Raw genomic sequence first — 13497 nt, 5'->3', positions numbered from 1 at the left:
TTTGCCCATTCCCTTTTTGATTCCAGGGCCAAAATAAACAATCTCAAGGCAAAATATCCCTTGGAAGCTCAGGACTAGGGAATAATTTTGTTTAAGCAAAAGTTGCACGTGGTTTTGTTTGAAGGAATATTTATATTGATATATCTGGATTACAGTAGATCGCTTTTCAGTCTATGTGTATATCTGTTGACCTTTGCTTTTATCGTTTTCCAGCATTAACACTCTTGTGAAGATCAGTAAAAGTGCTGGGTCTATGCTGAAACCTCATGCACCAAAACTTATCCCAGCCCTGTTGGAATCCTTGAGTGTGCTGGAGCCTCAAGTCCTCAATTATTTGAGTCTTTCTGCAACAGATCAAGAGAAAGTAAGTGCAGCCATAAGGGGGAAGTATCCACAGAGCAGAGATACCACAGATTTAATCTTCATTCAGTGATCAGAAAAATAGCAGGTTTGGTGGAGAGGTATTCTAAAAGCAAAGAGAAATAGCTAATAAATTACTAAAAAGCTTGGTCGCAGAATATGGCTGGACAAATGTGGGAGTTTTTTTGAAGGATTCGGATCATTTTTGTTCCCTAGACCATTGTATTTTTCCAAAAGTGAAGATCAGTTTTCTTAATCTGTTCTTAAATGTCACTGCCATTTTTCCCAAGGGATTAACTTCAAGAGATCATTAACTTAAATTGTAAGGTGTACCATAGCACTGTGTGCTGGAGGTGAATGTTGTAAGCACCGTGTCCTTTAATTGTTCTCAAAGAACCATATTAATCAATCACAGTCTTCTTGGGAAAGTGATTGAAACCCATTGATTAGAAACAAATTTAGCTGATTTCATTGTGGGAGGGAAGAGGGTCGATTAGATTAGTCTTTTGCAAATTAAAAGAAGGTGACCAATTTGAACACTTCAGTGAGAGATCTTATTTCTTTGTTTTCCCTTCCTCTTTCCCTCCCTCTAGAACATCCATCTGCCTCTGAAAGGGAAACATTCATCATCTGTAGGCATACATGTTTCTCCATGTATCTGAAATAGATTTTAGTCTAAGGTTGTGAGTTACAGCTGATGTTGTTCCCCTTTCTATTGTTTTCATATTGTGTTTACACTTAGGGGTTTGGTGGGTTTTCCTGTTTTGTTTTTTTTTTGGTTTTTTGTAGACTGCAATGGATAGTGCCAGACTTAATGCTGTCAAATCATCTCCGATGATGGAAACCATTAACATGGTAAGTATTGATTTCAGAAGTGTTTCAGTGTAAAGTATGTTGTAGAGCAATAGGAATTAAAATGTAAGCTTACAGAATCTCTGTTCAGGTTTCATTTTCTTATCACATCTCCATGTGGCTGTCTGTCCACTTCCTTTTTCATGTACAGACTTCTCATCATGCCACCAATGCTTGCCCCTCAGATCAATTGTGAATAAGTTTGGCTCCATTTGAAATCAGATGGATTGCTTCTTCATCTGAAGACATGCTTGCTTTCATGAAGAGGGCATCCTTCAAGTGCTTTTCTTTGGATAGGGGCTCGGCCTGGGTTAGCTAGCATTTCTCTTATTATCTGGCCCTCATCTCCAAAACTAACTTCGCCTGGGCCTTCACTTGATGATAGTCATTGCTGGTAAGGCACAGTGTTTGGCCCCAGAGTTTCCTGCTGCTGGAGGAAGAGCTGCTGATGCACAGATGCTGTGCTATAGGATATCCTGGCAGAACTCCCTGTCCTCTGTAGGAGCCTGTCCCTTCCCAGGAAAAGGCCTCTCTTTTCCACTCAGCCAGGGGCATGTGGACAGGTGGAGAATGTGAGGGTTGGGCAAGTTTTAGAGGAGTTGTAGCCACCAGAGTAATTTATTTTTTTCTCAACTAATGGAGAAACAGCACCAGCAGCCTTTCTGTACATGACAGCATGTGCAGTTGAGTTTTGGTGTCAGGTGAAGTGGTCTCTATAAATAGAGTGCAAAGCAGTTTGGAATTAAAGGCTTCATGTAAAAGTGCACTTGCTGCAACTCTGCAGGCTACAGCAGCTGCTGCTGTCCCTCTTCCAGGCCATGCCCTACCTTGCCAGCCCTGAGGGAACAACTGTGGTGCCCTGGTCATTGATTGGCATTTTGTAGGGTGGGGGAGAGATAGTAATGGCTTCCCTGGGGTTTTGTGAAGTTGTCCTGGCTTATGAGCAACCTCCTCTATATTCTGGGGCTGACTGGGAGATTATATGGATAATTTCCTTCACCAAAGCAGTGATGGAGGAGGAAGGAATAGTTGATCTGATTTCGAAAGCTCAATTACCTTCATTTACTATATGATCCTTGAATTTGCTAGAGAATGGATGTCCCCTCTGCAGACAGTGTATTACACAGAATGCTGGTAACATGAGGCTTTCTGTTTTGCCCTGTGGTATTTTAGGCATAGCAGAATAAAAATTATACTAATCACATCCATTTTGTACCTTTGTGTCATTTAAGCAACTCTTTTGTCTTGACTTGTTTAAAAACTGTCTTGACTGGTTTCGTGTCATTGACTGCTTTGGATATGTTATTGCTTCCTGAGAGAGTTGGGGAGATGTTGGGTTTCGTTAAGATACAGATGCCTTTGCATCTCATTCTTGCTAGTGTGTTAGTTTCAGTTCCTGAAGAGTTGGAACACATCAGTTCCGGCAAGTGATAGTTTTAGCAAAATCAGCTCAGCAGAGAAGAATCTGTATGTGGTGTATTCTACTTCATGTTAGTTTTTTCTCATCATACAGCAAACTCTTGTGATTCAGCTGAGGACCAGCCAACAGAGCTGAGGCACCCTCCACTAGAAATACACCCACCTAAGTCTGCCATTACCTTTCTCTTTTTTTTGTTCCTTTTTTCTCTCTCTCCGTCTCTTGCCTTTCTCTAGAGCTTGCAGTATTTGGATGTATCTGTCCTCGGTGAGTTAGTCCCTCGGCTGTGTGAACTGATCAAAAGTGGAGTTGGCATTGGCACAAAGGTATGTATGTAGTTTTAATAGCTGTTTTGGAAATGAAGAAGTGAATATAGAGCAGTGTCAATGTAAATGTGGTTCCACTGAATTATGTCTTTTAAAGCAACAGCTTGGGTTCATACATACTGAAGTGATTTGCCATCCGAGTCCCAACCCACTACTTACATCTTCTGAATGCACACTGCCCTAACCTCCTCTAGGCTACATGGCTGCTGTGCTCTGTGACATAAGTGCAGAAGGTTGTCCTTGATTGCTGCAAATCTTCTAGGATCATCTATGCTGAGTGTGGGTCCTTTTTTACTTCCTGTTTCTATTCTTGTCATTCATGTTTTGCAAACTTTTACTGCTTCTACTTTTACTGCTCTTGGACTATGGGAATAGAAGTGAGTAGGTGTAGATCATGTCTTACAACTGCAGGCAGCACCCAATCAAGTATTGACAATAATAACCAGTGGCAAATCTTATTGTTTTATTTTATCTTTATCCATTGCAATCTTCCAGGGGGGCTGTGCCAGTGTAATTGTGTCATTAACCACACAGTGCCCTCAAGACTTAACACCTTATTCAGGTAAGGTTTGTCTCTTAGTGTCAGGTTTTAAAGGTACTTTTGGTTGCTGTGGTGTTTCTTCCCTTGAGTTTAGCACAAGAATGATCTTTACATGTGTATTTTTATCAGACAGCTGTTTGAAGTTACCTTTTTTGTTGGAGATTGGCATGCTTGGGGATAGGTTCAGTATCCTCACCAAATTAGAAGAGATAGAGGAAGGAGTTCACTAGCACTAAGCAGGAATAGGAAAAATATTTGTTCCCTTGCTTGGAGCAGTGTAACAATGCCTGTGTTAGTGCAGCACTGTCAATGTGCACTTTTTCTTTCAACTTGAGCTATAGGTGGACCATGAACAGCAACTTTGCTTCATTGGGTGTCTTTGGATAGTAGAAAGAACATCACCTTTCTTTTGCAAAATAGAAATGAAAGCATGATCAACTGGAGTGCTTGCATATAGGAATGTTATCAGTCAAGGTGTGCAAAACACTAGTACTAGTTTAAACATAAGGACTTACAGACTTATAATCCCACATGCATGCAGTGAGGAAAAGTGCATAAATTCAGGCAGTCTGATGAAATGCAGGCTATTGTAATTCTTGCCATAGCAATAAAACATGATGCTTTGGGTAAAATAAAATCTCTTCTGACAGGCAAACTTATGAGCGCTTTACTTAGTGGCCTGACTGATCGCAACAGTGTGGTACAGAAGTCTTTTGCCTTTGCTATGGGTCATCTAGTCAGGGTGAGTTGTACCTTAAGCTTTATTTTTATCTTTATTGGTGGTCTTCTTTGAAGTGTTTGAATAATTTGAGTCTCTTCCTTGTTACAGACTTCCCGGGACAGTAGCACTGAGAAGCTGCTGCACAAACTCAGCAGCTGGTACATGGAGAAGGAAGGTATGTTGCTTTTGGGGTACTCACTTACAGAATACAGTGCAGAAAAAGTTCCTGGTGATAGCAAAAGCTAGTAAAGAACATTTCTATATTGTGATGCTTGGTTTCACTGGCTGAATAATTCCTATACAGTGTTACACAATACTGTGCATTAGTCTGTTTTCCTAGAGGCAAACCAAGAAGTTAAAAGGATAATCCTGCTTCCCAGTCATAATCTGCTTGTTTTGCTTTTTCAGAGCCAGTTTACAGAGTAGGCTGTGCTTTAACTGTGCATGCTATGGGACGCTACAGCCCAGATGTACTGAAGAACCATGCCAAGCAGGTGCTGCCATTGGCTTTTCTTGGAATGCATGAAGTTTCTGAAGAAGAGAAAGGAGAGAAAGAAAATTCTACTCTGTGGACTGAAGTTTGGCAGGAAAATGTACCTGGTAAGTTGTGTTAAGAGTAGTAAAGCTTTCTGGGAAGCATGGGACAAGAATTAGCATGCTTTATGGAATTCATTAAGAAAATACAGAGTTTTCATGGTAAGAGATTTGGGAAGCTTGTTTTCATTTTCTTCTTTGCTCTAGATTTCTTGTATTCTTGTAACCTTCATACAGTTACCTTCTCTGGTTATTTAAAATAATTACAGGGACATCGATCACAAGGATAGACTGGCACAGTAGAAGTATTTTAAAATTGTGGTGTACCAAATGCCACTATAATATGGCCCTGATGGTACGGATAAATAGACATCTCTGGAAATGTTGATGCCAGCCTTTAGGGGCTGCTGCACACTTCAGAGTTAAGGGGCTTTGGCCTTTGTCTCTTATTGGAGAGCTCTCTGGTAATACTTGTGGTTTTAGCTTCAATGAGCAAATCCGCTATAAAAGTGCAACTCTTTCTGTAGAGGAAGATCTGGATGCATTATAGTATTGTTTTGCTGACACTTTTAGATTTCAGATCTGATTCCTCAGTCATTAGATGATTTTTCTGGAGTATGATAAAGGAACTGAAAAAGATTTTCTAGTAATCTGTTCTTGGAAGAAAAAAAATAAATACATTATATTCCTTAGGAACAGGCTAACACAAGGTCTAGTGTCTGCTATATGGACAGACTGAAATGAGCTCTGTGTCTAAATACACAACAAAGGCTTAATGTGAAACCCCTAGAAAAGAACTAGTCTTCAGTCAGTCTGGGAAGAATTCTTTATGTTTTTGCCTGAAGAAGACCTTTCTGATGTGTCTCTTAGCCAAAAACCCCAAGAGATCTGTAACTGGTTGTTTTTTGGGTTTTGGGGGGTTTTTTTCAGTGTAGGGTTAGCTTGTTTTCTTGCAGTGTTTTTTGTTGTGTTGTTATGGGGTTCTTTTAGTAAGATCAAAGGCTTGTTTGTTTTGTAGCAAAATTAGTTTTCTTCCATTTGACATGCAGGTACTCAGGGTGGCATCAGACTGTATTTGCAGGAGTTGATATTCATCACGCAGAAGGCTCTGCAGTCCCAGTCCTGGAAGATGAAAGCTCAGGGAGCAGCTGCCATGGCATCAATTGCCAAACAGACAGGCTCCCTTGTGCCACCACATCTGGGAATGGTGCTCTCTGCACTGCTGCAAGGCCTGCCAGGGAGAACCTGGACTGGGAAGGTAAAGTGGGAATTGTCACCTCATGGTTTGCTGTGAGCCCAGTAGTGTTTAGCCCTTGAGCCAGGAAATGCTGTGTTCTGTGCTGCAGAGCAGCACAATAAGAATGCTGATGCAATGAGTCTGCCTTTTGTCCTGCATTTAGCAGATACAGATATGACTGGGAAGACAGGCAGGTGAAATTCAGACTGCTTTAGGAGTTGGGCTCCCGTTTAGACTAATTCCACTGCACCATTTCTAGCCTGGGGGGATAATGGCATGTGCTCAGAGGTGCTGCAAGGCCCCTTTCTGCTGCCTGTTCTGTGCAGATTGAAAGCTAGATCCTGTTCAGCAGGAGTGGCAGGGGATATACAGACATTGCTTCTTCAAACTGGTGTGACAGGCATATTTCCCAACTGTTCCTTGCATAAGAAAACAAAGATCCCTGTGCAGCAGGACTGTGTGTTTTTGCTGTGTGGCACTTATCAGTGATGTCTCTTTTATCATTGCAGGAGGAGCTGTTAAAGGCTGTTGCCAGTGTTGTTTCTGCATGCAGGTAAGTGTCTTGAATGAGGTGGTACCCTGGGGATCTGACATCTCAAAAGGAAGGCTGCTATACAGTGTTATTGCATATAGGGTACTAAGGAGATTCTAGAAAGTTTGTCACACTATCCTGGTCTATCAGCATGTGAGGAGCAAGTGATGCTCCTCACAAGAGAGACCTGTAGAAGTAAATGGTTGATTTAAAGAGGAAGGGGAGGATATTGAGAGGCCACAATTGCTAAGAGGAAAGCAGAGACTAAGGGGGAAGATGGAGACCTTAAATGGAAAAGGGGGAAGAGGCAAAAGAGTAGTGAGGGAACAAGTGCCTTGGAAGCATATGAGAAAAAAGAAAATAAAACAGAAAATAGAACAGACAAAGAGAAAGAGCACTCCAGTGTAATTTCTGTTATAATTACTGGTAGGTAACTTGGTGCCTGGACACGGGAGTTTGTTCCTGTCTGGGAACAGTGGATTTTGGGAAGAGATTAACATGATAGTGTCTGTGTGCCTTTCATTTCAGTGCAGAGCTGCAGAAGTCAGTGCCTGGTCAGCCCACCATCAGAGATGTTGTCCAGGCTCTCCTGAAAGAATGTCGTAAAGAAAACCTGAAGTATAAGATGGTGGCACTGCGCTGTGCAGCTGACGTGCTGCAGGTAACAAAGGAAGACCGGTTCCAGGAACTTGCTGATATCATCTTTCCCATGATAAAGAAGGTATCAGTTCAACTTATCGAGTTTTCCCTCTTTCAGAGCAGAACACCCAAATGGTGACAGTCCCAGTGATGTTGGTTGCATGGCAGGCTTCTGCCCAGAGGGCTGGTGATATGAAGGACTCCCCACACTCAGACAGATTTTTGGTGGGGCTAAATACCAGTCAGTTGGTGAGCCCTACAATGGTTCTGTCTGTGCTCCCCAAATTCTGAATTAGCTCAACTGTTCTCTAGACAGATTCCTGCATGTGATGTCTACTGCTGCCCCATTACATCCTGAAAAGTTAATTCTTGGATGCTCTACAGGCAGCAAAAGACTCCTGGGAAGCTGTATAGGGTGCTTGTGTTTAGTGTCAGTAGAATCTTGCAGCTCTGGGAGTAGCACAGGCATGTGTTTGGGTCCAGACCACAGAGCCTGCTGTGCCCTTTGCAGGCTGGCAGCAGCACCAGAGCTGGGCACGAGGGCTGGTGTGTGCAGACTGCAGGGGAAGATTGAGCTGCACTGCAGTGTGTGCCTAGCCTGCCCTCATCCTTCTGTCAGTCACACCTTTCCTGTGGCCTCTGCAGAACTCTCTGGAGAGCATGGGAGCAGCTTTTCTAAAGCATGATGAAGAGGATGAGGACATGAGGGAGGAGGTTCAGATGGAGTCCCTGATCTGTGCCTTTGAGACCCTGGGCAAGGCCTGGCCGAGGAGCCCAGAGACACAGCGTAAGTCACTGATGAAATGTGAGCAAACTATTTTCTCTTAAAATGAAAAGTGGAAGAAGGGAAGGATGTGGAGATTGCATGCACAGTGAGAAGAGTGCAGAATATGCAGGATCTCATTGCAGGCAGCTTGTAAGGGTATTCAGTGAGAAAGCTGCCCCAACAGCTTTACTGCAGAATAACTCATCCTTGGGAAAAGTCTTTACTATTGTTTTAAATTCACTTCACAAAAATGTTCTGAGTTTATAGATATGTGGGATAAGTAAGATTGCTTGCCTAATGAAAAGAGGCCTAACTGTGCTGCTCATGTTTGTTTGCATCAAAGCTGGTATGAGGTGGAAGAACTGGGAATACCTGGAGAAGGATTGGAAAAGGCTGCTTTTATTAGCATGCCAGAGTGTGTAATGCAGCTGTTTCATCTGCCAGCATTTGTAATGAGTGATTTGATGTGGTGAAGATTTTCAGGGTCACTCATTACAGGATGTTGACTTAGTCATATTGAGTGATTGGCTTGATGCCACTTGTTGAGGAATGCTTTGGACCAGTAAATGTTTCCTTCTGCCTTTTCCTGTGGTAACATGGTGATGTCCTTTTTTTGCCTGTAGGTTGCTATCGTCAAGAATTTTGCAAGTTAATGTGTGATCGCCTGAAACTCAGCACATGGAAAGTACACCTTGGAGTGCTACAAGCCATGAATGCCTACTTTCAAGGGTAATTCTTTCTGCAGTCCACTTCAGTGATTTGTCTTCTCTTTCTTGCTTGAAACTGTTTAAGGAACCTCTAAGAAAACTTGGAGAAGTTGAGCAGGCTTCTGTCCCAGTGATGCATAGTGCCTGACTGTTTTTGCATTTGACAGGCTAATGCTGTTTGATGAAGAGCACTCTGACCCTGTGGCTTTGACAGAAATACTGTTGGAAACCTGTTCCTCTATGACCCATTCTTTAGGTAAATGGGCTTCTCCTGGTTTGTGATGGATGAGGAGTTGCTTGTTAATCCCGTTGTCCTCTGGGGGTTTGTGAGGTAAAGGAGATGCAGGATAAACAGTTGTCAGAGGTAACATTTAGCTGTTCCTTGCACTGCAGTGTGATTATTGTGAAGCTGCAGTGTTCACGACAGTACTATGCAGGGTACAGTTCACAGAGAAGTGCATTCCTCTTGTGCAAGAGAGCTCTGCAAGGAGAGGGAGAGGCAGACAGCAGACCATGCAACCTCTCAGAATACATGCTATTCCTGATTTAATGAAACACAAGCTTTTCTCCTCCACCATTCAAATTTCTTAGGTACATATGCGTTATGTATCCAAGATTATAGTATCCAAAAGATAATTCAAATTTTCTCAGATAGCCAGTGTGTGAAGCTCCAAGGCTTATGGAGGTAGTTTGTGCTCTAGTGGAGCAGGGCACCCATATATAAGTGCTGTTTGTGTCATGTTGAAGGTCATGGGCCTCTTTATTACTTTGGTGGTGTTCCCACTTGTCCTGTGACGGTAACAGTGCCCCATATATCATACCTGCATGTGGTCTTGTTTCTGATGGATGTGCTTAAAGACAGCACCTACTTCGCTGCTTGCTGCCATTTCAGAGACCCCTTTGGAGAAAGTTTGTTTTATGTATCAGTCCTCCGGGAATGAGGACTAGGGTCCTCACCTTAGTAAGATTTTTGCTCATAGACCAAGTAACTTTGTGACAAGGTTGTGTTTGCTGACTGGCATGGGGTTTATGTACCCTCACTTAATGTTACTTGTTAACAGTTGTATGGCCTCCAGCCCATACAAATCACTAGAACATTGTTATGAACAGAAGTTGTCTGCCATCACCTTGCAGCTATGGCAGCATTTTGTTCCCTGTTGGAATATGTAAGCATAGTAGCTGTGTGATAGTGGCAGAGGCAATGCACAAGGTTTAGTTGACTTGTCAACCTCTACTTGTTGACTTTCTGCCATTCAAATGTGCCTAGTGTTCAGGTGCACTGCAGACTGACAGCACAAACAAGAGCTCAGTGAACTGTGTTAACAAAAGTGGTCTGGAGGACACAGAGCTGACTGCTTATTGTAAGGTTAGTGCATTTGGTCTCAACTTAGTTCTGAGTTTTCTTGTCTGTTTTCTTTAAATCCCTTAGAAAACAAAAGCTACACATCCATACGAACAGAAGCTTTGTCTGTGATACAACTGCTGCTCACCAAACTACAAGGTGAGAACTTTTTACTTGCCACCTGGAAGAGCCACTGCTCGGTGAAGATGGCACCTGGCTGTGTAGCCTGGGACTCTGGAGAAATGGTCTTACCTTCAGCTTGCAGCACTGGGCAATTTTGGGGAAGCTGGGACTTGGAAGTAGGAGAGGCCTTGAAGTAACCAAGGCTAATACCAAGTTCTAAAGTACTGTTGGATATTTCTTTGGTGAGGAGAACATGCAGCAAGGAGGGTCCCACATGGAGCTCACAGAACTGTGTTGTCAGATCTGTCTGTGTTACCTTCAAGCTCTATAGAGGAGAGAGCTCCTCTTAGTACAGAAGAGTGATTTTAGCTTTTCAGAGTCAAGTTTGGTTTCTCATTATTATTTAGTATTCAAGCTTTGCAGAATTAACTTCATAGGGTAAGGTCCTCTTAGGGCCCAAGTTTCATATGTGTCTGCAGTTGTTATGTAGCAAATTTTTACTTTGAATTTCTGGTATGCATATCATGTTTCCTTTATTCTGGCAAAAATCCTACATGCTTCTTTCATGAGCCAGTTACAACATAGGAAACATGGTTCTTCAGGCCCTTGCGTTCACACGCTGTGGGCTTAGACAAAGACACGTGGTCTAGAGAGGTGCAACTCCCTGGCAGTAGGCAGCACATACACGTGCTGAGTGAATTTGAGTTCTCCTGGAAGCACAGTATGAACTGTGACTGAAAGGTTGAAGCAGTCACTCTTTTAGCCTGTCTGGGGAAAACAATGTCCTTTTAGAAATTTTGTCTTTGGATTTTTTTTTTTTTTGTTTTCTGGTGTTCATGTCCAATGTCTGTTTTTATCCACACAGAAGCTCAACAGTGGGAGAGCCTGACACGAGAAAACAGAGAGCTCCTCATTCGTTCATTGTCTACAATGGCATCAGATAGCAGACCTGAGCTACAAGAGAAGGCGTTGGTGTTGAAGAAAACACTTGAAAATCTTGACTAAGTTGTAAAACATAAATTTCAAAGTGCCATGTAAAACAAAAACAAAAAAGTGTAGTGGTCTGAAAACCAAGTGGGGAAATGAAGATTATTCTGTAGGATGCATCATTCCTGGCCAAAATATAAAATGCCTTAAATTCTTTTCCCCATTAGTATTATTTTCACTCTTAAGCTGATTGTTAGTTTTATCAGCAAATACCTCTATCTGCCCTAGAATGTTTGTAAGTGTGCAACATAAAAAATGCAAGGGCAAGATGCTTTTTTTTTTTTTAATCGGCTGAAGAATGTTGCTCAGATCCCCATGTCCTTCAAAAAAACTGTTTAAAATCCACCAGCACAGGAAGTAAAAGCATATTTAGTTTTCTTACATTTTTTGTATGTAGAGATTGGTTAACTGGTGTCTACTCCAGTAGTGCTGGTGCTTGTTACCTGTAGAGAACAAAATGCTTCCCTAGATGAGGCCTGTGTTCAACTCCTGTGGCTTCCAGGGGCAGGGTTTCATCTGACATCCACCTCTGCTTCTGCTTGCTCCTCCCTTGCAGCCTGTTTTCTGTGCATTATGAAAGGCAGAGTACTGTTAACTTTGTTCCTTCCTCCTTCTCTGACCTTAGCATGGATTGACTGAGACTATGCCTTCCCCAGCTGGCAACCTCGGCCTCCCAAACTTTAAATGAGAACTTTTCCCCCCAAAAGATGCACAAGAGAGCCCTTTACTGAGCTGTGTGGGACAAAGTTGAGCCTAGTTGGTACCCAGGTAGAACACTGCTCTTCTCAAAATTGTTTTACATGGACACTACTTAGCTCCAGGAAATTAAAAAAAAAAAAAAGGAAAACAATCTTTTTTAGATATGTTTTTGAAGAGTGTTTGAAGTTTGAAATGACACATTTTTTTAATAGTGGTAATGTTTTATTCCCTTCCTGTTGGTAAACCTATTATTGCTTTGGAAACCTGTAACAATTTAGACTTGTCAATATTTGTAAGTAACTGAATAATCTGTCATTTATCAGAGCCCAAGTCATTTCTAGCAATTAGCACTTAAAAGGATTATATCTGCATTAACATGGGAGTAAAATTGCTGTATGGTAATGTGGCCCTGCTGCCTGTCTCCTTTTTTTCCCCTCCTCTGACAAAAGACAAATCTGACCACTATAGCAGCAAACTTTAATAGTGTGAAGATAGTGCTGCTCCATAATCTGACCAGTGTGTGTACAACTTTTTGGGGATAAATGCTTTGCTGACGGTGAAATAAAATCATTACTGTGGGCAATATCATGTTCATGGCTTTCAGCACCAGAAGGCTTGTTTCTTTTCTTGAAGTCTCCAGCTCCTTTCAGATCTGCTCTGTTAAGGACAGGATTGCTCAGATGACATCATGTTCCCTCCATGCCCATTTATTCAGGTTCAGGTATGCAGTACCTATTTTCCCCTCAGGTGCCATTCCCCAGTCAGTGTTTCCTGGTACTGTAACAATCTTGTTGTCTGACTTGCTCTCCATAGGGAAGAATGTAATTTGTGCACACCTGGTAAGAGAATGTCAGGAAAAAATGGGCAGAGCTGTCCCACTGTGGCTCTTGTGTAGCAGAAACCTCAGCGAGCACTATTGCATTGTACATTAGAACTGGTCAGTGGGCAACTCCTTGGTGCTGGGAGCTGGTGCTACTGTTTTGATTTACACCTTGTTGCAGGGAGCTGCTCTTTGTTTACATGTAGTTTGAACTACTGAGCACAGTGTACATTTTAAAATTTTACTGGGCAAATAATTTTGCAGTATCTTGAAAAACTTGCTTACCGTGACATGTAGTGTCATGAGTGCTCCTTTTTTTTTTTTTCCCCCCCCCCCCTTTTTTTGTTGTTGTTGTTGTTTGTATTAGGTGAATATTACCGCTGATGCTTTGCTATAGCAGTTCATTGTCTGACTTGGGTTTTTTCATATTGGTGAGTGACAGTAACAGAAAAGCAAGAGCCTCCATGTCTCTGGTAATTTGAGCTTTCACTGTGGACTGGAGTATTCAGAGGCAATGCCTAGCATGGTCAAATGACTGTACGTAGAATAACTGTAATCATTGTCAATAGCAACCTGAATTTCTCTATTGGGGATTTACACTAGAGGGAAGAGCATAATCTAGGAACTCTATAAAACAGCTGGATTAACAACTCTGGCCAAGAGTGTTAGGAAGGTTAGAGATGGTATGACACTTTCTGAATCACAAAGCAATATGTCTTTGTTGTGATTACAGAGCAGATTCAGAGCTCCTCTCTAAAGCATGTGCCTATACACAAAACCTACCTGTACAAAAGTTAAGTCAGAGGTTTGATTTCTATCCCCCTCGCATTTGTAAACTTGATAGGATTAAAAAAAAAAAAATAGATGTGGCCTTCCTAGAGTTTCTCCTCTAAA

The 13497-nt window shown here is 42.1% G+C and overlaps 1 protein-coding gene across 3 annotated transcripts in view; it reads left to right on the top strand.

Moving 5' to 3' along the window:
* Nucleotides 1-11934, top strand: part of ECPAS (Ecm29 proteasome adaptor and scaffold) — a 57945-nt gene extending 46011 nt beyond the window's left edge. For all 3 annotated transcript variants that reach the window (XM_079331626.1, XM_079331625.1, XM_079331627.1), the window contains 15 exons: nucleotides 214-364; nucleotides 1150-1215; nucleotides 2866-2955; nucleotides 3451-3517; nucleotides 4147-4238; nucleotides 4326-4392; nucleotides 4626-4817; nucleotides 5801-6009; nucleotides 6498-6541; nucleotides 7049-7241; nucleotides 7805-7946; nucleotides 8549-8654; nucleotides 8800-8888; nucleotides 10062-10133; nucleotides 10963-11934. In XM_079331626.1, coding sequence (XP_079187752.1) covers nucleotides 214-364; nucleotides 1150-1215; nucleotides 2866-2955; nucleotides 3451-3517; nucleotides 4147-4238; nucleotides 4326-4392; nucleotides 4626-4817; nucleotides 5801-6009; nucleotides 6498-6541; nucleotides 7049-7241; nucleotides 7805-7946; nucleotides 8549-8654; nucleotides 8800-8888; nucleotides 10062-10133; nucleotides 10963-11102 — 1720 coding nt within the window. In that variant the 3' untranslated portion in view covers nucleotides 11103-11934. The remainder of the gene's footprint in view (nucleotides 1-213; nucleotides 365-1149; nucleotides 1216-2865; nucleotides 2956-3450; nucleotides 3518-4146; nucleotides 4239-4325; nucleotides 4393-4625; nucleotides 4818-5800; nucleotides 6010-6497; nucleotides 6542-7048; nucleotides 7242-7804; nucleotides 7947-8548; nucleotides 8655-8799; nucleotides 8889-10061; nucleotides 10134-10962) is intronic.
* The last annotated feature ends 1563 nt before the right edge of the window (nucleotides 11935-13497 follow it).

The sequence above is a fragment of the Erithacus rubecula genome (genome assembly GCF_903797595.1).
Source record: "Erithacus rubecula genome assembly, contig: SUPER_Z_unloc_6, whole genome shotgun sequence".
NCBI classification, from domain to species: Eukaryota; Metazoa; Chordata; class Aves; order Passeriformes; family Muscicapidae; genus Erithacus; species Erithacus rubecula.
This window is presented reverse-complemented; position numbering and strand designations above follow the sequence as displayed.